General features: G+C 59.2%; 1 protein-coding gene across 6 annotated transcripts in view; it reads right to left on the minus strand.

The window, feature by feature from the left end:
- HDAC4 (histone deacetylase 4) overlaps positions 1 to 23,934 on the minus strand; it is a 295,410-nt gene that overhangs the window by 81,083 nt on the left and 190,393 nt on the right. For all 6 annotated transcript variants that reach the window (XM_045482343.1, XM_045482342.1, XM_045482341.1 and 3 more), the window contains 3 exons: positions 15,622 to 15,772; positions 5,991 to 6,111; positions 1,896 to 2,017 (listed from right to left, as the gene is read on the minus strand). In XM_045482343.1, the coding sequence (XP_045338299.1) occupies positions 1,896 to 2,017; positions 5,991 to 6,111; positions 15,622 to 15,772 (394 nt within the window). The remainder of the gene's footprint in view (positions 1 to 1,895; positions 2,018 to 5,990; positions 6,112 to 15,621; positions 15,773 to 23,934) is intronic.

Here is a 23,934-nt window from a genome sequence, read left to right on the forward strand (position 1 = left end):
ATCCGGGGGAAGAGGCGAGGCGAGGCCCCTGGGCCAGAGGTGGGTGGCTCTGCTTGGCGGCCAGGTCCCCGGACTTCTGCTTCCGCCGTCGGGACCTTGGGGGCCACGCTCGCCACACCCGGGGCAGGAGGAAGCCCTGCCTGCTCAGTGTATCCACGGCGGGGAGGATATGGGGGTGCAGGGCCCCATGTCACTGATGAGAAACTGAGGCCAAGGGGACCTAAGGAATCCATCAGAGGGCACACAGAGCTTCAAAGCCAGAGAAAAGATCCAACCCGAGCTGCTGGACGGGGGAGCCCACAACCTGCCCACGCACTTCGGGTGAGGGGAGCTTCCGGCGGCCCACTCTTTCTGGGCCCCGAGCACCTGGGGCAGGCCCGGTCTCGGCCCCTCTCCCGGCCCGGTGCCCGCTGCTGCCCGTGACCTCCCGCTCTGCGGATGTGAGTGTGGTTAAGCACAGCACCAGGTTCCAGAAGGGGGCCTGGGGGGCCAGCCTGGGAGAACCGGCCACCGCGCGCTTCTGGAGAGCGCGTGGGTTCTCTCTAGGCGAACCCACAACCGTTCTCGGCGGACGAGTGAGAGCCACGTACCCCAAACTGAGGAGAAGAGGACCGCAGTGGCACCTTCCTTTCGCCAAGAAAGGAAACCCTGCCCGTGCCTGCAGGGTCCTCGCCTCGGCTCGGCCAACCCCACCGAGGTGCTGCTCGGGGACTCTGGGCTCCAGCTCCAGGCCCGTGGCCCGTGGCCTTCGTGGTGCGGTCCTTCCATCTCACACACCTGGACCGTCAGTCAAGCACTACTGAGGGGCCTCCCCACAATTTCTGGCTCTGGATTCAGGGTCTGCTCCCCGCGTGCCACACCGACTCCGCCGGGGCACAGCTCTGACTACCGAGAGGCCCCGAGTCTTCTGTCTTTAGGGTGGGGCGGCGGGGGAGCCGTCCAGCCCCGTCCCCCAAAGCCTCATCACTCGCGTAAAGATGCTGATGTGACTGCCTCAAAGCGTATCTGTCAAAAATCAACCCAGATCCTCCGGATAAAACAAGATTTGTGTTTACAAAGAAAAGGCTGTGCCACAAGGGCCTCATTTCCACTAAGCAGGGCGCCCTGGAGTTTCCCACAATGCTCTGCACCCGCGGGCTCCATGCGCCGCGTCTGCGACCAGGGTAGCCCGTGCTCCAGGGCCGGCCACAGCCGGCCCTCACCTCTCGAGGCAAAGCCTCTAGAAGGCACTCCTCTGGCCTTTGCCCTTCCGGCCACCCTCGTGCCCCAGCCACAGCCGCTCTGATCTTTCTTAAAAGCCACTGCCCGCTGAAACCATCACCGCTGGACAGAGTCCAAGAGAGCCTGAGTCTGAATGCCCTTCTTTTCTGGCGACAGAGCCGCACACACCCTGAGGCGTCGTGCTGACATGTCCTCGCGGGACACAATGAGGTCCTTTCTTGAATACATTTGCTCCTACCCTGGGGCCCCCGGCCGCCCCCGCTGCCCAGGCCCTGCCTAGAGCCGGCGCTGAGGGCCGAACGCTGGCTGGCTTGGTCCGGCAGGACCCTGGGTCCGTGAGCGGGAGCTGCCGTGTCCCGGGCCCACCAGGGGATGCTCCGAGCTGTGACAAAGTGCAGCACGCCATGAGCTAGGCTCTTGTTCACGAATGAGCTTGAGTGTTAAAGGGCAGCTGTACTTACGTGAGGTTCGCTGCTTTTGGGATGAACCGTCAGGAAGCGCTTAAGGATTATTTTAACACGATGCTCTAATAATAATTTCAAAAAACCCCAAATACTTAAAAATGAGCTGGGATTCCCTCCGAGTGCGCATCCCAGCCTGGCTCAGCGTCTGGGGATGTGGGAGGGGCCGGCTGGGAGCCCCGCCCTCAGGCAGCAGCAGACCAGGGCACTGACCTGTTTTTCTGAGCGGGAAATCGTCTTTGGTGTCGTACATTCCCAGGACCGGGTGGTTGTAGGAGGCCGACACCCCACTCTGGGGCGGGGAGCTCTGGTCGAGGGAGCTGTGCTGTGTTTTCCTGGAGAGAAGAGGCAGAGACAGACGGCCGAGTTAGCCAGGGTGTCACATCAGCCCCGGATCAGCTGTGGCCGCGCATGGAGACCGGCCTCCTGGCGGGGGCCAGACCAAACTCGGGAACCCAGGCCGAGCACGACCTCCGCTGCCGGACCCTGGTGCAGGAGGGGCGAGGGCCCGTGCAACCCCCCACCGTCACCCCGTTCCCGCCTGGGGGCTCCCTGCACTGACTGCTCTCTGGCCACCCACCGGGTCACCGCCAGCCACACAGGGCCTGTCCTTGGGGCAGACGGGGGGGGGGGGGGGGGCGGGGGGTTGCGTGTGCACAGAACCAAAGGCGGTTAGAGGTGACTGAGATCTGGGGGTGTGTCTGGAGCTGGTGATGATGAGGTCTGGGGTCCCCAGAGGGACGTCCTTTCAGCAGAAAACACCGTCATTTGCACCTCAAGAGGAACCAAAGCCACCCCGTTGGCCCCCTTCTCTGAGGACGACGGGTCTGGACTAGAGGCACCCTGTGCCTGGAAGCCGGTCTGTGCAGTTTCCCGCCCCTAGCGACCAGCCAGGCACGACTCAATCCTTAACACGGGGAGACAGGGTCGGGCTCCGGGAGGGGGTGCAGCGGGGCGGGAGCAGGGGTCGGGGCTGGGGAAGCGGTGCCACTGGCCCTCAGCCAGACCATCGGCCAACTGGGGCTTCGGTGGGACGGCCGGCTGGGCCCTGCTGGAAGCATCCACGCGAGGCGTGACGAATCCCGTTGCGTCTTTCAAGTGCGTAATCTACTTAATGATTTGAAACGATTTGCCAGCTTACTTACTTGGCGTTTGGTAGCCTGTTTATTTGCATCCACAGCACCGCGGACCCACACACCTGGCGTTGTCTGAATGGAGACTGTGGGCTCTTAAATGCCTACAGGTGGATGTTTAAATATCTGAGCGCAGACGGGCGCTGCTCACGGAGAATGTGCCGCTCGCAGAGACCCGCCCTGTGAGTGTGGCCCTGACACGTGGGCGCCGTGGGGCCCGGCCGGGCTACGTGGCGGCAAAGTGCTCAGAGAGCCCCGGACACGGCCCGCCGGGCGCCTGCCAGCAGCAGCGAGAGCGCGGCTCCTTCCTCAGGACGCGCTCGCCTTCCCGGGACAGGTGCACCCACACACCGGTACCGCGCGGGGGGTCGCCGCCTCGGGTGGGAAGGCTTCCCCTCGGGGGCCGTTCTCTCAGGGTCTCCCGAAAGGTCTGAGGGCAGCACTGTCTCTCTACGGACTCACATCCCCAGAGGGGATCCCCTTGGTCAGCTCCAAGTCGCTCAGGGCCCAGCCACGACGCGGGAAAGAACTCGTCTTTTCCTCCGTGAGAAACACGGGAGGACCTGTGTGTGCGTGAGGGGACGGGAGAGCGAAGTAACGGTTACTGACAGGGTATCGCGTAAATGGACGTTACTATAAATATCTGGTGTCGCTCGAGACTTCAATTGTAGGTCGTTTCCGTTGAGGCCAGAAGCTGGAAACGCTACGCTTCAGACCTAGCGGGTTTTCTCTTCCGGTTTGCTGTCTCGAGACGCTGTCAGCATGAAACCTCCTGACTCCCGCTCCAGCCTTCGGAGGAGCCTCGACAGGAGGGTCCGAGTGCAGGCTGCCCCCGTGCCACCGCTGGTGCTGCCCCGTCTCGGGCCGGAGACTTCGAGGGAGTGAGTCCCGGCAGCACAGCTCAGCTCCTCGCGCCTGCGGCCCTGGGGTGCCCGCCGCACAGGCCCCCGGGGCCCCTCCAGGGCAAACCCCCCCCCCCCCCCCGTCACACCCTCCTGGGGACCGTGCACGTGTGGTCGCTCCAGGCCCGGGTCCGGTCCCTGGCCGCACGGGCACGGCACACTGACGCGCTCTCACATTTGTGCTAATCGTTGTGGGTGGAGCGAAGCTAGGGTCAAAGCTCAGTTCCTTCTCCAGGAAGACCCAGTTTTCACCGCCACAACAGCAAGTGAACATGACAGTCACTCCACGATGTCGGCCTCGGGGTGACAAAGCAAGACAGCGGCCAAGTTCCGTGCAAACGGCGCTGTCCCCTGGCTGACTTCCCTGAGACCACGTTCTTCCGCACTCCAGCCTGTGTGCCCCAAATCCCTCCGAGGGACCTGAACCCAGAGCAAGCAAGCTTCGTCCAGTCGGGGCCCCACCTCGGGGAGCCCTGCTCAGGGAGCGGTCCCTGTCAACCCCTTCTGGGACCCTCACCTGCCCTCAACCCTGCGGCCCTTCCCTCAACTCCAAGCTCCCTCCTCAGTGCTCTGTTTCTGTTCCTGCCGGGACCGCCCCCTTCCCTGCAGCCTCCGGGACGGGAGGTGACGTGCTCTCCCAGCCCACAGGCTCTGTCCCGTCACGTATGAACCCGTGACCGCGGCCTCCGCTCCTGCCAGTGGGCTCCCCACCCCAGGATCCCCCCGACTCACAGGGGAGCCTGGCACCGGCCACCCCAATCTTCCGCCACGACCGCGGCCACCATCCGAGCACTCGGACGCGGTCAACCCACGACTCCTGCTTGCCACCACGTGACCTCCTCCAGGCTCACAGTCTTCTGGCCCCTCGCCAGCCTTACCTCCCCAGACCTGGCGCTTCCCCGCCCGCCGACCACAGCTGCTAAACACTGCAGCCCCGCGATCTGAGCCTCCCTCCCGCCAGCAGGCCCAAGAGCCCCTGCCCTCTTGCCGCCTCCACAGGCCTGTGGTCCCGGGTTCCCCCAGCGCCTCCTGGCCTGAGGCCCCCGCCCCCGCTCCCCTTCCTGCCATCTTCAGCGCAAACCCCGCGGACACCGTCTCACCCGCTCCCCAAACTGCCTTCCGTGGGGCATCAGCGCATAGCCCCCAACCCCAGGGGAGGATGGAGCTTTCCCACAACAAGCACCCCAGCCAGACGTGGGCCCCCGGGGGCCGCTACAAGCGCTTCTAAGGAATCCTCCACGTGGTGGCTCTGGGGCTCACGGTGTCACCCGTGGCTCTTCGGGGACGCTGTTGCCTTTGCTCGTCCGTGTGAGTCGTGTCCCCGGCTGAGCTGCGTGCACGCCAGCAGCATGCTTCGATGAGTGCAGCTTAAGGGACCGAGCAGCGAGCGATGGCTGCACACAGAACGAGGGTGCCGTCTCTGCCTCGGAATCAAAGTACTTTCTGACTGGTCACTGGTGTCACCTGCCAGGTCCTCGGGATCATCTCAGCGGAAGGTGGTGGGGTTTTTATTTAGTCCACACGGTTGTCCGCTGGGAGCTTGAGAATAATACATTTTCCCCCGATGAAACAGAAGGTAATCATATTTTGGTTTATGAAAACCAGCTTATGGATTTTGTGAGAGATGAAATCGGCCCTGAAAACGGGGGAGAAAACTAGATTTCAAAGCAAAAAGCCGCAAAGCACCCTTGATCACTGCTTAAGGCCACATAAACCCGCTCCTCCGCTCCAGACGTGGCCTGTGCCGGGGCCAGCTCCCATGTGACGGGCTGGTGCTCAGGGGACATCCCTCTGCGCGCGGGCATTGTCGCGGACTTTTCTGCCGCGGTGCGAGGCTCTCTTGTGGCCTCTGTCGACCACGTGGGCTCTGCGAAAGGGCTCCTCACGTGACCATGAGAAACAGCACAGATGCTATGGACCTGCCTAGCAGTCAGCGAGACACCGGGTAGAAACCCAACAGGTGCAAATGGACAAGTGAGACCGCAGTGCCAGTGAGGGGGCTCCTTTCGTGGCCAAAATACACGGGAGAAGAGTAATGGCCAGGCACCAGCCTCTGTCATGCAGAGACCGGCCCCACTCTGTCTGGGTGACCGTCCCGGCATTTGCCGCTGGACTGCGCCAGCTGTCGCGAGCCCGCTGCCTGCTTGGCGAGTCTCTGCCCACAGCCTCCCCCGCCTCTCAGGGTGAAGACCGGTACCGCGCCGGCCTACGGGTGATGCCCGGCCACTGGGGCCCCAGACAGGAGGCCCGGGGGCCCGCACCCCTGCACTTACCCGTACCAGTAGCGCGGGTCGCTGGAGATGCAGTGGTTCAGGTTCCGGTGGGCCAGCGCCTTCTTTTTATTGAGGACAAACTCCTGAAGCTTCATCTTCACTTCTGTGCTGGCCACGGCACCTGGCGCGGGAGAAAGCACGGACAGGTGACCGGGGGTGGCGGCCCAGCGGCGCGGACGCGCAGCTCTGTGCTGGGGAGGGAGCAGCGGCCGGGAGCCCGGCCTGCGAACCGAAATCGACCCGAAATCGGGACGCTGCTGGTGCCAGGAAGGCTTCTCAGAGGAAGGGGAAGGACAGGACAAGGGTTAAGAAGGGCCCTTCCTCCCACCAACATTTCACAGAACCGCGCCCCATCGACCACGGAGAAGTAACCAGCAGACGGACTCATTGTCACCTAACACGGATCGGCCGCCGGGGGCACTCTCGGACCCTCACGTGAAAGCACGTGGCGAACGGGCGCGGGCAGCATGCGGCTCTGTCCCCACTCCGGCACACGCGGCCGAGCCCCGGAGGTTGTGTGCACGCACCGCCACCAGCGGACGGGAGCAGATGTGCCGTCACGCGCGTGTCCGCGGCGGCCTCGCGCCCGAGGGAAGGCGGCTTTCTGCTCCTGGGCCGCTTCCCCGGGGCCCGTGTGGGCAGCCCGCACGCGGGCAGCGCCTGCGCCTCGCGGGGTTCTCGGGGGCTGGCTGTTCACAGCCCCGGGGACAGAAAGCTGCAGATCGGAGAGACGGACGTGTGCACACAGATCCAAGTCCAAAGCCACCACCCTGACGCAAGACCTGCCCCGTCCGATCCGTTCTCAGCGCCCGGTGCAGCACCGCCTGCCTTCCCCTTGCAAGTGGCGTCCGTGCTTCCCGTTATTGTCGAGAATCCCAGCGGTGCTTTTTTTAATAGTAACGTTTATTTACTCATTTACTTGAGGGGGGAAGAGAGGGAGGGGGCATGGGAGGGGGCGTGGGCAGAGGGAGAGAGCGAATTTTAAGCAGGCTCCACGCTCAGCCCGGAGCTGACCCGGGGTTTCATCTGAGATGCCGTGAGGTCTTGACCCGAGCTGACATCAAGGGTCAGACGCTTAACCTACCGAACCGCCCAGGAGCCCCTCAAAGCACCTTCTAATTGCTTCCCCAATTAGAAGGTGTCCCCTTCTAGAAGGTGGTACACTGACCACCACGAGCCAACCGTGGCCATGCACCAGAGGCAGGCACCTTGTACCTTCGGGAGCACTCGGGATCACCACGTGACCCTGGTCTGCCTCAGTACTCGGGATCACCACGTGGTCCAGTCTCTCTGCCAGTACTCAGGACCACCATGTGACCCTGTCTCTTCTATTAGTACTCGGGGTCACCATCTGACTATGCCCTTGTCAGTATTCGGGATCACCACGTGACCCTGTCTCTATTACTCCTTGGGATCATCATCTGCCCGCGTCCTTATCAGCTCTCAGGATCACCACGTGACCCCGTCTCTCTCAGTACTTGGGATCACCACGCGACTTACGTGTGTGCACGCACGTGCACGTGCCTCCAGTTCCTGGCACCGAGCTCCCAAAACCCTTGTAAACTCCTAAGTGATAAGAACACTAGGGCCATCTCTTGTTCTGATGCAGTGACCCTGGCTGGACTCTCGGATGGCTCCTGGAGGGGCTGGTCACCAAAAGACCAAGCCGTGATTAGAAGCTTGGAATCCTCAGCCCCATTGGATTGGGCGGAGAGGGGCTGGAAACAGAGTTAATAATCGCTCACCGGGAAGCCTCCATAAGAAGTCCCAGTATGGGGTGCAGAGGGTGTCCACACTGGGAAGCACATGCACGTACTGAGAGGGCGACGCGCCCCAGCTCCACGGGGACAGAAACCCCCGCGCCCGCAACCTGCCCGTACCTCGTCCTACGCGATGCTTCTGGCTGCTCATCTCTGACCTCTGCCACGTCCTTTACTAAACCGAGGAGTGTCAGGAGCCTCCCCCTGGGTGCTGTGAGCCGGCCGGCAAGTTCAACAAGCAAGGAGGGGGCCGTGGGAACCTCTGAGGACCTACAAGCGGCTGGTCAGACGCTCGGGTGACAGTCTGGATCGGCAACCGGCGTCTGCCGGGGGGACTTGTGGGACCGAGCCCTCAGCTGAGCAGTGTCCAAACAGACGGACTGCAGGACAGCTGGGGGGTGACGGAGCGCTGCGTCGTGGGCAATCCCAGCAGCGTCGCGTTCCGGGTCCACGTGGGTCTACGTTTGGGAGGGAAATACTGGTTGTTTCCCACATCTGATATTCAAATGCTTGTTTGCACGTAATCTGGTCTGGTTTCCCCATTTCCCGGAAGCTTTGAAATTGATCTTCCTTTCGCTGGTTTGGTAAATAAGAAGTTTTATTTTATCCTTGTTTCCCCGGTGTTGGGCTTTCATTCATTTATGTGCTTGCTGTTGCTATGTGTTCACGGTTCTTTCTGATGCGTGTGAAATGGATTTTGGTGTATGTGACTCTATAGGTATTTTGACAGATTGCTCGTGAATTGTTAGTATCATCAGAGAAACCATCTTTCTTGCCACTGTTATCATCCGCACACTGAATTCTGTCCAGCTGTACGTATGTGTGCCGTGCTCCAGGGCAGCGTCCCCCGCAGTTAGGTCACAGTGGGCCTTGCGTGTGTCGTGGACGACAGTCAGACAGCACAGACCCCTGGGAACAGGGTCCGAATTAGGTCATCCAGGGAAACCAGGTTCACTAAACCGACCCCAAACCACCTTCAGAAGCTCCCGTCACGACACACGGACTTGTGTCTTGGGCCTTCCCGGGCTCTGGGGAGACGGCCCCAGGGGCACGTGAGAAGAGAAGCCTGCCAGAGCTCTCTACGTGCCGGGTGCCAGCCAGCGGGCACGGTGTCCCGGCGACACTCGTGAGGAGGGCACGCGGGACGACTAACGCTAACAGGCCGGGCCGTGGGGGGTGACCAGAGGCACAAAGTCACACCTGCTTCCGGGCAGCGCGGCTCAGTCCCCCAAAATGTAGCCAGTGTCAGAGGGAACACAGATTCTGAACGTGCAGAGCCCGTGTTTCCCGTCTGCAAGTGGACGCGTCAGAAGATCGCACGTGCAGACACAGAGTCCCGCCTACAACGTGCCCGGGCATGCAGTCACGTGGCGTTCGTGACAGCGCAGGGGCACCAGGAGGATAGCAGAACATACGCCAAGGGCTAACCGCGACCGTCCACGGCGGGCCTGGCAACCAGGAGTGAGACGAAGGACAGGGGACGCAGAGGGTCGCTGACGAAGGGGAAACGCGAATTGGCCAATAAATGGGCGAGATACGCGCAACCTGCGGAGATGGAAGAAACCACAGTGAAACGAGGACTTGGGTTGTTCCCTCTCGGGCTGCTGGCCGTGCAGGGAGGATCAGACTTCCTGCTGAGGAGGAGCGGGAGGAGGGGGAGCAGGAAGACCCGGACGGAGGAAGAGCAGATGGCCTCCCGGTCCTGCAAAACTGCTTCCGGAAGAGTGGACCACGCCAAATAGCAGACAAGCAGCGGACACTCTCGGTGGGCCGGGCAAGGCCGTTCCCGAAAGTTTCCCAGCAAACCCAAACCGTGCGTTAGCTCGCCGGATCTTCCCCAGAACCACCGGCCCGGTGGCTCCACTTGCCCTCCACGGGGTGGGGGGATGCTTGTGACTCCCCTGAGGGCCCTCTGGGGACAAGCTGGCCCCGAGGACCAGGTTTAGGGGGCCTCTGACTCTCCCTGCTTTGGCCACAGCCCTGGCTGATGTCTCGGGCTCCAGAACTCAAAGGAGGGCAAAAAACAAACGCCCCACCGAGGCAGGGAGTGCACGCGGCAAATCCCAGCGACAGGCAAGCACAGCGGGACGTGGCGAAGGAGAGCGGCCCCTCCTGGAGGAGACCCTGGCCCTGTTTCTGGCCAGGGCTGTGGCACCCGCCAGCCACCGGCAGGGCCTTGTGCCCTGAGCTGCCTGCTGTGTCCTCACGGCAGGACATACGTCTGCGGGACTGACATGGGGTCCCTCGGCCAGCGCGGGCCGGGAGAGGGCACCTTACCAGGCTCTCGTGGCACAAATCAGGACCAGCCCACCTCCCGGAGCTCAGGAAGGTTCTGACACAAATACACCACACGAGTGCCGCAGCACCTCCTGGGCACGTCGGGCCGAGTCCACCTTCCAAGAGGGGGCAGACGGTGACCTGGTCAGAAGGGTGGGCCCTCCCTGGCCCTTCCCAGGCCACCTGTGGCTGGAGGCTGACGCACCGGGCCCTTCCTCACAGGGGCGGTGGACACGACTCACACCCATACACACGCGGGACCCACGGCAGACGCCGGGCCACAGGTGTGTGACGCTGGGCCACAGAGGGACCTTCTTCTCTTCTTGGCACTTTACGCGAAGACGATTCCAAACGGAGCTGTCATCCCTCCAGTCACTGACCCCTCTCTCAACAGATTCCGCCACCTTGACTTCTTATCTGCAGGTTGTTTGTCCTGGTCACGTATGTTGAAATCTTTGCATTCTAACTGTGTCCTCAATTCCAATCCAACATGCATCGCAAAACGCTTCTTTTGACACTTACGAAATACTTGAGTAAATTTTTTTCTTCTCTCTTTTTTTAATTTTAATTTCAATTTTAGTTTACGTAGTGTCATGTTAGTTTCACGTGTACAATATAGCGATTCCACACTTCCATACGTTACTCTGTGCTCCTCCGGCTTCCTCTTCTTTATTTACTTACTTATCTATCTATTTAGTTTGAGAGGGAGAGAGACAGAGAGAGACAGAGTGAGTGAGCACAGGTGGGGAGGGGAGCAGAGGAAGAGAGAATCTTTTTTTTTTTTTTTTTTAATTTTTTTTGCAACGTTTTTTATTTATTTTTTTGGGACAGAGAGAGACAGAGCATGAACGGGGGAGGGGCAGAGGGAGAGGGAGACACAGAATCGGAAACAGGCTCCAGGCTCTGAGCCATCAGCCCAGAGCCTGACGCGGGGCTCAAACTCACAGACCGCGAGATCGTGACCTGGCTGAAGTCGGACGCTTAACCGACTGCGCCACCCAGGCGCCCCAGGAAGAGAGAATCTTAAGAGAGAATCTTAATCCAACCTCAGTGCAGAACCAGATGCGGAGCTCGATCCCACAACCCTGGGATCACGATTTGAGCCAAAATCAAGAGTCAGGCACTCGACTGACTGAGCCACCCAGGCGCCCCTAGATTCGTCCACTTAAAACCAAAATTATAGAGTCAGTAAAACACATTCGATAAACAAATACCAAATGTCTTTCATTTTTACTTAGAAAAAAAATTAATTCCTCTTGGTTATCACGCATCCATCTGACAGGGTTTCCAGAGACATAGTTATGCGCCGGGGTCTGATCTGGCCAATGGGGATAAAGATGTAAATAAAATACAAGAGATGAAGTCCCCTCCCCACAGGGAAGGGGATCTAAGGACCAGGCGAGTGGCTCCTTCTTCTCACGCCCCGCTGGGCTCTGAGGAAGCTCCCCTTTGCACGTGGGATAGAGAATCACCTTCTGGACCAGGTGCTGGGTCTTTTAACTCCAGCCTCTTGAGCCACTTTTTTTCTTTTTTCCTTTTTAAAATAAAGTGAATGACTTTGCCTCAAACGATGGCACGTTTTCCCCACCCGGGCTGTGCTTGTAAATAACAGCGAAAAGAAGCGTAGCTGTATTCGTCCCAGACTGCCCAGAGAACAAAGACTTGCCTTCGATTGATTCTCCCTTTGAATTTGTGTTAAAAGACGGTATGTCTTAGATTCTTAAATGTAGTTAATCTAAGTAAAAGTTCCCTGACGAAAGATCATGTGTTCATGCTGAACGAGAGGAAACCTGCCACAAGTGCCAAGAATAGACTGGTCCTCAGAGCTAACAGCATTGACTGCTATCAATAAGCAAAAGAAAACTGCAGAATTATTTAAATTCAAAGTACGGTGAATGTTTACCAATGTAACAAAACTTTAATTAAATATTCAATAGGAAATTCCCTTTTAAAAAAACCCCAAGAAACTAAACAGATGCCTTGCCCTGCATTTTCAAATGCTGACAAACGGGAGACGCCCCAGGCCATTTGCATTTCCCCACAAACGCCCTTTAAGCTGGTGGGAACAAGGCTCTCCTTCATAGGTGCGGGGCTGCCCCCAGTGGCGTGGGGCACAGGGGCCTGCCAGGCCTGCCTTCTCACAAGACCACACTCAGGGCTGCAAAGCCTACACAAGCGAGCCAAATACCCACACTGTACACAGTTTATTATTAATAATAAAACCTGACCACCCAAATCCACAAATTGAAAACCACCAGGGCTGCTGTGAGTGACGAGTGAGGAGGAGGGAAGCAGAGAACATTCCAACGCTCCAGTTGTGGGGGTCGGGGGGGGGGGAGGATTTAGGAGGTAGAGAAGAAATTGTTTTTGACTGGTAAACAGATCTGAAATGTTTTCCGAAGGCAAATCTTTTCGCATTTTGTGAGGCTTAAGATGTTATTTTTATTGGAAGCTTCTGGTAAACTACTAGGAACCAATTGAGCTGCTTTTTAGCAAATCTGAAAACCTGGATTTGTTGGCTCATTGTGGCACGCATCAACTGGCTGATGCTTACAGTTTTAACGTCCATCCTTTGATGAACAACAATTACCCTCCTCGAAAGCAAAACATAAGTCGGATGTACCACCGAGGTCAAAGCAAAGCCTGAGAGAGGAGAAAGGAGCAGGCCCCCAGGCAGAGGCCACTGTGTGTGTGTGGCCCCACCAAGCACACCTGGGCCCCCAGGAGAAGGGCTCCTATATGCGCCAGGTGCTGTCACGTACAGGGCGGCTCTCCAGCGTAGAAGGCGGCCCCCAACGACAGGCCATGGGGCCCCTACGACAGATCCCTAACACACAGCAAGCGGACTCACCTAGACTCACGGTCCAACCCCAGCTGCAATGAGAATCATCCAGGGAGTTCTAGAAATGTCAGCGCTGATGCCCACCCTCCCCTCCAGACCAGTGCATCAGGACATCTGGGGCATTTTCCTGACCTCACATGCCACACCACTCAAAGGTGGTCATGCCCTGGCCACACCTCAGCCAGGAGGGACCCTGGACACAAAGGAGTCCACACACACAATACAGGCAGTGGTTGGGCTGGTGCGGAGGTGGGAACGGAGGACGGTGTCATTGAGCCAGCGGGCTGGGCAGTGACCCGTGAGCGTGGCCGCCTCGCCTGCTCCATCAGCCCACCGCAGATACGGGTCTGCCCTCAAAGACCAAGGGCATATGTTGCCAACCCAAATCTGCAATTTATCTTCTCCTGACGGCTTCCTGTCCTCATGCCCGGAGTCTCCGTCATGGGCCATCGCGGACCCCATAAGCCATCGTCTTACCCGAATGGTGTGATGTAATGAGGTGTACCATTCAGCTTTAGGAATTACCTTAAAATACTGGTACAAAAATCAGATCTCGCATGTAGTAAAAACTCTTCTGACATGCTTTCTACATCGAAACTCAACCAGGCCATTATAATAAAAACACATTAAAGTATATGATTTCAGAAGCAAAATACGCCGTTAGTAACTAACGATCATTAAAGTTGTTACTTTTATGTATAAGACCAGTTACTAAGAAGTTAAAAATAGTTAAGTGGAGAGACAAACTGAACACAAAAGTGATACACTAGCTGCATATTTTAGGAAAAAACCAACAGCCCTTTGGAAAGAGAAGATTTATAAAAATGTATATAGAACACAGGTGGGAACGTGTCCTGAACCCAGTGTAGAGAAGACTGATCAGGCCGCCGGAGCAGCGGGAGCCTGTGCTGTTTAAAAGGCGCCATGAGGCAGAGCAGACAGAGCAGAGCACAGGACGGCATGCGGGACACACCCCACCAAGGGAGAGCTCGGTGCGGGGATGTCAAGGGAACTACCCAAGTCGAGGAAAAGGGCGAGAACCCACCACAAAAATGAGAAAGACACTTGAACAGGCACTTCTCCCAGGAAAGGAATATACCCCTCTGACAGGAGACATGAAAACGCACCGAGTCTCACCGGTGATCAGACTGTGAGGCTGAAGCCACAGGGGCGACCGCTCGCAGCCAGACTCAGAGGGCTGATGGCAACCAGGGTTGGTGGGGAGGCAGACACGGGAGCTGCCCTACAAGGCTGGAGGAGGCCAGGCCTCACGCAGGAAAGGCGGGGGCACGTGCATACCTCGCATTTACCTGTCCGCACCAGGAAACGTGCCCGGGGACATACGTGCCAGCACTGTCTCTAACAGTGCGGGTCAGCAAACACCCAGATACCTACCAACCACAGGCTGGATGAATGTGGTGGGACGCCTGTGAATGGGGCACAGGCAGCAGCCTGAATCAGTGATCTCCCGCCACACAGGACAGCAAGGAAGGACTCCACGAGTGTGATGGTGAGTGACAGAAGCAAAACACGAAATCCTGCGTATTCATGAAGCCACTGACGTCAACTTCAGAAGCAGGCAAACCTGCCCTCTGTGTTAGGTGCCAGGGAGGAGTTACTCTGTGGAGGAGGGAGGGGCCTGGATGTGGTTCCCGTCCTGATCCAGATGCTTTGCTGGGAGGTGAGCCTGGGAACAGGGTGTGTGCCTTTTGTATGTATATCACACCCCAGGACAAAAGATCCTTAAGTAATTTCAAATAAGAGACTTCACAAGAATCTCTTAATGCGTCTCGTGCTGTCGTGCGTAGGTAGATTAAAGTCCACATGACGGACTGTTACGATGGTTTGTCTGGATGACTGGCCATTTTCAGTAGCTGAAGACACTGGTTATGTGTGTTCCTGAAGTGTGTGAAGACCAGTATTTTTACTCACGAGCATTGGAAGAGTCAATCACCCTAGAGCCACCACACCAAAACCCGATACAGGAGACAAATGCACACCTTGACTACATCGTCACCAGGGAGCAAACAGGCTCGACTCGGCACGGATGTCTCGGGCGGACACAAACCGAGCCTGCGAATACGTCACCCATCGACTCTGCCTTCTAGGTCCCGGGCACGTCACTGGAAGCAAGTTGCCCAAAGAAAGGGGCACGGACGCACGTGAGGGTTGTGCCCCTTCAGCCACAGTCCCGTGTGTGGGACCCACGAGGCCTCCCAAACACGGGTCCCTCACCGCGCCCGCCGGACGTGCTTTCCGCCCTCCGTCTGGCAGGCGGCAGGGGGCCGTGGCTCCTCCCCAAGGGACGCGAGGGAAGTCCCCCTAATCTCCCAAAGGGGACCTAGCACTGGCTAGGATCGAGCCTGGGCCCCTCCTAGGAGGCAACCCCGGTCCTCTGACATGGAAGCACAGGAACGAACGTCAGGGCCCCGACAGCACGTGTCGGCGCCCGCGTCCCCGCTCGGCCCCCGGCGTAGCCCCAAGCCAGGCCTGGCTCCGAGGCGCTCCCACGATGCCTGTAAGAGGAAAGAACTTTGAAACATTTAGGACGGAACCGAACTCACAGGGGAGAGCCGCTCCCCACCTGCCCTGTGCGCTTCAGGACGCTCTCGGCGACCCGGATGAGGTGCTGCGGCAAGGACGCGGATGACACGGGCTCCTGCTTGGGCCGCTGCCGCCAGGCCCGGGACACGGCAGCCACGGGAAGAGCCATGCCGGGGGCCCGCCCGGCTTCCCCCCCCCGCACACTCACTCTCTTTGCCTTTCTCCTTGTTCTTGAGCTGCTGCAGCTTCTGCTCCCGGTGCTGCTTCTCCAGCTCCTGCTCCTGGCGGTGCCTCTCCAGCTTCCGCTGGTGCTCCAGAAGCTCTTGCTGGTGCTTCATGGCCAGCAGCTCCTGCTGTTGCTGCGAGCAGGGAAGGAGGAGACAAAGACGGTCAGAGCCTCGCTCCCAGACGGGACAAGACACACACACACACACACACACACACACCCGAAGACCAGCCAAGGCCACAGGTCTCCGCACCGTGTCTCCCAGAGCCAGGCTGTCCTCTGCACGGCCAGCACCCCTAACCGGGGAGGGGGGGGAATTGGCTCGGCCCGGTCCACACAGCAAGCGTGGCTGCCGGAAGCCCCGGATGCCGGCTGACTTTCTACGTGTTAGAAATTATGAAAATAAACGCCCCTGAGCTGCCGGGAGGAAAGAGGAGGCTTGGGTGATGTCGCAAGCCGGGAACGGTGCTTTGAGAATGGCACAGCGGAGGGCGACGCGGAACGGCCCCCCTGGCAGACCACTGGCACCTCCTCGAGTCAGGTGCGCGTCCGCCCAGACCCCGGCCGGCAGGTCCCGGGCTAGCCCGAGCCCCAGAGACACGTCCGTGCCAGGCCTGTGCGACCGGCGCTCGGCGGCCTGCTCCCAACGCCCGGGCTGGACACGCTCCGACGGCCCTCAGAGCCCAACACGCAGGCCAACTGTGCGCACCCGTCGCTGGAGATCCACCCGGCGAGGAGGCAGAATGAGGCAGCGATCCATGAGAAACACAGATGGGCCAGAACAAGCCTCGCCAGTGTGCAGGTGCCGACGGGCTCGTGGGGAAAGGGTCGGCCCTCAGATTCCACGGATGAGAGGTGGTGGCGGGGGACGCCCCGGGACACGGCGGCAAAGCCCAGGGTTACGTCCGCGCTAGGCCTGAGTCGCTTCGAGTACGCGCCCTCTTTTCTTGTCATCGTCCGTCCTGTTTCTGTGGCCCCTCCTGGGCGGGTGGCCATCCTGCTCTGGTGTGGGACAGGGGTGGGGGCAGCCCCGGAACTTTCTAGCAAGGAAATCTGGCACAAGTGTCCACATCTGAGCCATCAAATGTCTTTCCCACAGAGGCCGCAGGGAATGGGGAGCAGTGCCACCACTAGGGCCCTCGACTGGCCTCCCGGGTCCCGTTCCCACCATGCTGTCGCCAGAGTAGGGAAATCACCCGGTTTCTGTCACCAACTAGAGCACGTGAATTAAGAAATCAAGAAAACGGGATTTCAGGTTGCTTAGAGCCCTTCTCTATAAAGACGCGAGATGTCACCCGTCACGTCTGTGACTCTTCCGAGGTGCAAATCACGTTATGCCAAAAATGTTAAAGAAAAAGAACAGCAGTTACAGACATTCGTAAAATGCAAGTCCACACTCCCTCTCTGAGTAAAGCCTGCAGCCCAGGAGGGGGAGTGCCGTGCCGGCCAATGACGAGGACGTTCCGCAGAGCTTCGGAAGCAGCTGGCAACAGTGCACGAGGACAGGAACCAACCACCGGCGGGTATGTGGGGAGCGTGCGTGCAGAAGCAGGTGCGGGACGCCAGGCCCATGTGCGCGGCCCAAGGGGCAAGGTGCCGGGCCACACCTTCCCACACGGCTGGCCCCGTGCCAGCCTCCACGAGACACACCCCACGGCGGCCCTGCCCGGGGAGGCGGCCTGATGGCAGAGCCACACGGGACTGAGCCAGGGCGTGGCTCGCCAGAGGGTCCCCCCCCCCACACACACAGAGCCTCCAGTGGTCAGGTGGCACTTCTCACTGCAGGGGACCCACAGCCCCGGTCCACAGTGGCCAGCTCCTACCTTCCACAGTGGGGAAGGGGACCCCTTTGCAGCCAGGGGCACCGGGGTGGGCCAGCAGAGGGAGGTGTGAGGTGTGGCTAGGCCTCGAACCAGGAGGGCGGAGGAGGGGCGGGGCGTCCAGACCCCACAGGGCGCACACCTCCCTGCTGCTCCTGGGACGCAGGCCCGGTGTGAGGCGGAAGGGAACTGACGCGGCAGCTGTGAGGGGAGGGCCACGCGGAAGGGGCCCCGCTCGGTGCCCACCGGTGGGGCCCACAGACACTGACGGGCACTTTGCAGAGCCTTCCTGTGGAAAAAGTTACATTCCGACCATCTTCCGTGGAGACAGCAAAACTATCAGAAATAAGCTCCTTCCCAGCCCTTGCTGCCAGAGGACTTCTGGGGGGGGGGCACCAGCTGGGCGGTCAGGGGACAGTGTGGAGCACAGACGCCCGGCCTCGGACCCGATCCCCCGCCCCCCTCCACGCTCCTCCACAGGCCCCAGGAAGGTCTTTCCGCTGGTGTAGCGCCTGCTGACCCATTCGGATTCGGATGCGGATTCGAGAACCTGCGTGAGGGCCGCACGGCTGCGGGCACAGGTGAATGCCCTCCCCGGGCTGCAGGGGTGCACCTCCCGTGTGTCCACAAGTAAGCAGCCCGCAGCCCGGGGGGCGTCCTGGTGCTGCTCAGGCCGGGAAACCAGCGCGGTGGTCTGGTGAACGACGGATCTTAGAATCTAGGGGACCCCCTCTCCGGGTACCACCCCCGCCCTCAAGCTGCCCTCGAACAGCCCTGGGTTCCCTTTCAACTGCTCCGTGTTCATTTGATGCGTAAATGAGGAAGGGGCAGAAAGTCACTTAATATAGTCTCAAAATATTTACTTTGCAGCCAGAACCCAGAAGGAGAGCGAGATCTTTCAACCGTCGTTACAAAAAGACGGAAACAGCCGCACACGGTGGTGACTAAAATTCACAGGGAGACCAAACTCCCAGGAAGCAACACTGCCCTGGGGTTTTCAGGAGGAGCCATGAACAGACACGCGCTTGGTTCCCTACGAATGCCCCCCGCCCCCCACAACACTGCAGGGACTCAGTCCCGCTTGCGTCCCGTCTACAGGTGTTCGTTCTGAGTCTCGGGTCAGGCGGAAGGCAGTGACCCGTGTGCCAAGGCCCCTCCGAAAAAGGTGCCGAGAACGAACCAGGCTGGGACACTCCCCACCCCCCCCCCCCCCCAGTGTCACCACACGGTTCAGCCTTGCCTCCGGAGTTTTGGACGGAGTGACCCTCTGTGCTCCCAGCTTCTGGAAAATAAGGACGGTGGACAAGGTGCGGAACACCTGCTTCACTTTCCCGAGCTGGCTCCCCGCTCTGCGCAGACGGGGCTCCCCGTGCCACGCGGCCACTCTGTGCCTGCCCGCGGTCAGGCCCTGACGGGAGGCTGCGAGCCGTCCCTCCCTGGGGAAGGACAACGGTGCAGAAGGAAGGCAGCTTATGGCTATGAAAAATAGGACTTGGAAAAATGCCGAGTTTTATGTCACGTAAAATCCACACACGTATTTGCCACTGGTACCTCACCAACATACGTGAAGGCCAGACTACGGGCGGAGGAGAAGTGTGGAGAAGGTGGGGGCTTTTTTGTTTTTTGCTTTTTTTGTAGATTGAAACTCTTCTGAGCAATTTAAAGATATCTCCTACCTAATTTTTCTAAGGGAAAAACCCCAATAATAACAGATACCATTACTCCAACCAGAGTTGAACACCGAATTTACGCGTGAGCCAACACCGAGTGTGGGGTAAGATACTAGATCTCTAGGGTTCAGTTTTCTTCGACTCTGGTTTTGGAGTTTAATTACCGACGTTGAAGTGGAAACCCAGGCGCCAGGCTGAAGGACAGAAGTGGGCCAGGCACTCAAGCACCATCCCTGCCGAGGGGCCAGCGCTCCCGGGGCCCCAACGAGCGAGCTCCCGACACGCTCAGAGCGCCTATCTCCAGGCCAGGTCACGCGCTGCAGCAGCCAGGCTCGATGGAACCACATCGTACCCCCTCTTGTCATTAACATGGGGACTGCTCCCAGTGCGGGTCAAACCCCAATCTCTCGAGCCCCGGGTTCTGCAAAATACTTAATGCCGAGGCCGCGCCGTCCAAGCAGCCACGTTCCCGGGGGCCTGAAGTGCCCTGTGCCACAGGTGCTTCCCAGAGAAGGTGGGGCAGGTCCGGGCTTTCCACACATAGGCGAGACCCACGGGCCACTCGCGCGCCAGCGTGGGCCACAGTCTCCAGGACCACAGCTCACCCAGGACCCCCCCACACACCAGGACCCCCAGAGGGGCTGGGGGCCCCAAGAACGAACAGTGGGCTTCTTTTTGAGGTCGAGGATAGCCTCCTGATTAAAAAAATTTTTTTAATGTTTATTTATTTTTGAGAGAGACAGAGACAGAATGCGAGTGGGTTAGGGGCAGAGAGAGAGGGACACACAGAAGCAGAAGCAGGCTCCGGGCTCTGAGCTGTCAGCACAGAGCCCGGCGCGGGGCTCGAACTCTCGAGCTGTGAGATCAGGACCTGAGCTGAAGTCGGATGCTCAACCGACTGAGCCCCCCAGGCGCCCCTAGCCTCCTGATTTTAAACGTACTGTAGACTCAGGCAGCAAATGTGAAAATTAAAACAGTAAGGAAACTGCCCCAACCCTCCCTCTCAGAAGACGCGGACTGGATGTCCCGGGAGTCCTTCAGGCCAATCACACGGCGAAATCCTGGCTTCAAACAAAAACCAACCAACCAGCCAACCAACCAGGAGCATCCTCCCATCTCCCTGAGGCTAACTGGCCTCAACAGAAATATTCTTAAGTTGGACTTTTATTAGCCACTAAGGGTCCAACGTGCTTTGTGCAAGGCGGCCCCCATCAGTATGCCAGGCCCGCGGCGAAGGGTGAGGGGGGACATGCGGGGACCCGCCAGCCAGCCTCAGCCCCGTGTCTGCTCCCGAGGCTCTTTTCATGGCGCTCAGCACGACCCCGAGCACAGGTGACAGTTGCCTCCCCTTCTGTTTCTCTTCCTCCTTTGCCGGTGGCCCAGGCTGGTGATGTGCCCCAAACACAGGACAACCAGGCCAGCAGGAGAGGAAGGAAGAGGGACCAGGTTCCACGCACGGACGGCTGGTGCCCAGGGCCGGGACCCAGGTGGGCACGTCCACACCAAGCACACGAGGCTGGCCTGGGCCTGTTCTTCGCCCTGAGCGAGTCCCTTGGACCTTCCTCAGGGACAGATGCTTTCAAAAGGAAGGGGACAGGGAGGGTGCAGGCCCGCGGGTGCCTCTCCCCAGCGCCCCCTGCAGGAAGCCTGCCCGTCCCCACGGCCTGGTACCTGCCGGCACTTAACAGGAGGACAGACAGACGGACACGAGTAACTGCCTTTGCCACCTACTTCCCGGTACAATTTTGAACAGGCTAAACTGAAAATACAACACAGACCTTAAATGCTTCTTCAACACTGTAAAAGCCTGGTGTGCTCAGTGCCACAGAAGGGCCCAGCATGAAAAGCCAGGCTGCAAGGCCCAGGCCCATTTCCATCTAGAACCAGAACTGGGCCCGGTATGCGGTATGGAATGCCAGACCGCGAGGCCGTTTCCACGTGGAAGCAGGGCCGGGCCCGGGGCATGTTGTGTCGACTCTTCGAGATGCTCCGGGGCCTTCTCGGGCATCATCCCGCGCATCCCCTGGGGCGCGCACGGGGCAGGCCCCGTGACCCTCACCCGCAGAACGCAACGTGTGACCGAGAGCAAGAGAAAGAGTGTGTCCCTCCCACCTCGGGGTCTGGGGGCTGACCTCCAGGAACACATCCTGTTCGGCCGTGGGTCTGAGTGAGCATCTGGGGCCAAAGTGTCGTTCCCCACGGCGTCCTCACAAAATGGGGCCATTTCCAGCTTTAGCTCACTGGGTTTCCCGGTTCAAATCAAAAGGGCGCGTTCCGGAAGTTCAAAACCATTCTTCCCTCTTGCCTCGTGGCACAACCAGCAGTGGTCAAAAGCACCCACGAGGGTACCACCGCCCTCCAGTACCACGAGGAGGGTCTGCCTCAGACACCCGGCGCTGGGGCACAGCGGGCCCCCCAGAGGCTGCGCACCGAGGCCGAGGGGAGCAGGGGGCGGTGAGGGCAGGGCCAGTCGAGCCCGGCGGCCCGCACCCCTTCCGCCCTCGCCCATCACGTCTCTGCTGCCGGAACCCTGGGCTCTTCGTCAAGGCTTGACCTCAGAAGCTGCCTCATGGTGAGGCCTACGCCTTACCCCACCGGAGGCGACCCTGGCTCCCTTCCTGTCCAGGGCTTCTGCCCGAGACACTTCCCGTGAGGGCTCTGGGCTGTGTGGAGGTCAGACTGTGTCTGCCCCCCGGCCCCTTGGCTGCTGCAGGCGCACCATCCTGGGCAGGAGAGCGAGCCTGGGGGAGTCGCGGACCAGATCACGTTGAGGAGCGAGAGCCCGGACAGGGGAGGGGGGAGGGTGCACACAAGCCCCTTGCGCACAGCGCGGGAGCCTCTTTCCTCGGTAGGACAGAAACTCCTACAGCCGCCTCCGGGAGTGCACAGCAGGTTCCGCCCCTCTACAAACCCAGGTAGCTACACTCTAGAAGGTACGATCACAGGGGCTGCTGTGTAAAGCGCGATGGTCTCATGTGCCACAAACGCCCGGCAGCAAAGGAAAAGCAGGGGCGTCGCCAGGAGCCCTCGGAGCAGCAGGTCAGGCAAGGCCGTCCGTTTGCCCGTAATGACCGCCTAGAAGCCAGAGCGGCCGCCTCACAAGCGGTTCCTTCTGTAAACACGCTACCCGGGTGCAGACAGGTGCGGGGATGACGCAGGACCTTGGCCAGCAGGCAGGGTGAGCTTTCCTAGGAACCGGCCTGCAGCAACCCGGAGTGTCCTACCGGCTCATTAGCGGCTGCCTCAGGTGACCTGGGAGCCCTGGCCTGGGGCAGCCACCGGGACAGGTAATAATGAGAGTAAACATCAGGGCTGGGCTGCGAGGGCCAGAAAGCCAGGCTTCCTTTCCATCTCATCCCTCTGCCTGCAAGGCGCAGACTCACACTGTCAGCTGAATGGCTCTAGAACTCTCTCCTACCCGTGCAAACAGCACAGATCACACCGACAGATTTTACATCTCCACGCGTGCGCGCACACACACACACACACACACACACACACACACACACACACAGTTCAGCCTTGCTAGGAAAAAAGCGCACGCGTGGGGATAATTTTTATTTTTCACCTGCTAGACTAGAAATACTCTTTGAGGCCAGGAAGCGAGAGGCCTCTGCACCTTTGCAGGGAGCACAGGTATCCCTTCCTTCTGAAAAGTTTGCGCTATGTCACTCGGCTTTTGCGAAAGACCTCCGTTAGGGCCCGTTTTCAAAGAAACGTGAAGATTTTCACTTTCTTGAAACAAGGAGAAGGGAGCAGATACGTGAAAAGCATTGGTTCTGCTGCAAGCTGGTCCAGGGGCAGCACACACACACCCGGGGCGGCAGGAGGGGCTCCGCCGAGCCCTGCCTGGGAACCACCCTCTGTCTCCCCGCCCCGCCACCGCCAGAGCTCTGAACCGTGTCTGTGAGCATCTGGGCTTGATCTCGATTGATTTTGTGCATCCGTTAGCAACACGTGTCCTAAGTATCAGAAAAGCCTAAGAGGCGATTTTCTCGATGTGGACGCACTCAAAAAGGTTTTCATATAAATTAGTGGTGATTGCTTCTTTGCGTTATGCCACTTTGGCTCACGAAAGTTTTCATAATATAGGTATGTACTGGGGACCAGCGTACTCCAGGTATGTGCTGGGGGGGGGGGGGCAATCCTACACTGGGGGCCTCCCCACACCTGCCCCTGCTGATACTCCCTAGACCCTCTAAACACACAGGTTTATATGCTCCCTCTTCATACCCTTCCCAGAGGCATTAAGGCCAAAATGCAAGAGGGAAGCTTCCAGAAGCATGGAGTGCCACTAGCAGCTGCCACAAGCTGGCCCTGGGTTCCCTTGAACTGACATCACTTGGAAAGGAGAAAAATGACCCCAGCCTGGATAGAGGGGTCCCCAGCCAACACCTCCTTCAGTCTGTTAACCAGGCACTCCTCGGGGATGTGGGGATCCCCCACAGTGGCAGTCTGTTAGGGGTCTGGTCCAGTTTGCTGCCCCAGTTCGGTCTGTCTTTCTTATAGGAAACACAACAGAATGACCGGTGGTTAAATCGGAAGTCAGCAACTTCTGGGTTCATATTTAACTCTCGGTTTACCTACCAAGATCAGTCCCCAAAGGTGCATACTCTTAGAAAAGCCCAAGGACAGACCATGGCTCAGTCTCCGGAACGCTTGCAAACGTTAGCAAACCGAACAGAGTTCATCTTATTTTCCCACCCTAACGGTATTATCCAGCATGCGGTACAGAACATTCTTGCGAGTACACGGCGGGCTTGACTTTTATCCGCTCGAGTACTTATGTACACACATGTGAAGTC

Source organism: Leopardus geoffroyi, chromosome C1, assembly GCF_018350155.1.
Source record: "Leopardus geoffroyi isolate Oge1 chromosome C1, O.geoffroyi_Oge1_pat1.0, whole genome shotgun sequence".
Classification (NCBI taxonomy): Eukaryota; Metazoa; Chordata; class Mammalia; order Carnivora; family Felidae; genus Leopardus; species Leopardus geoffroyi.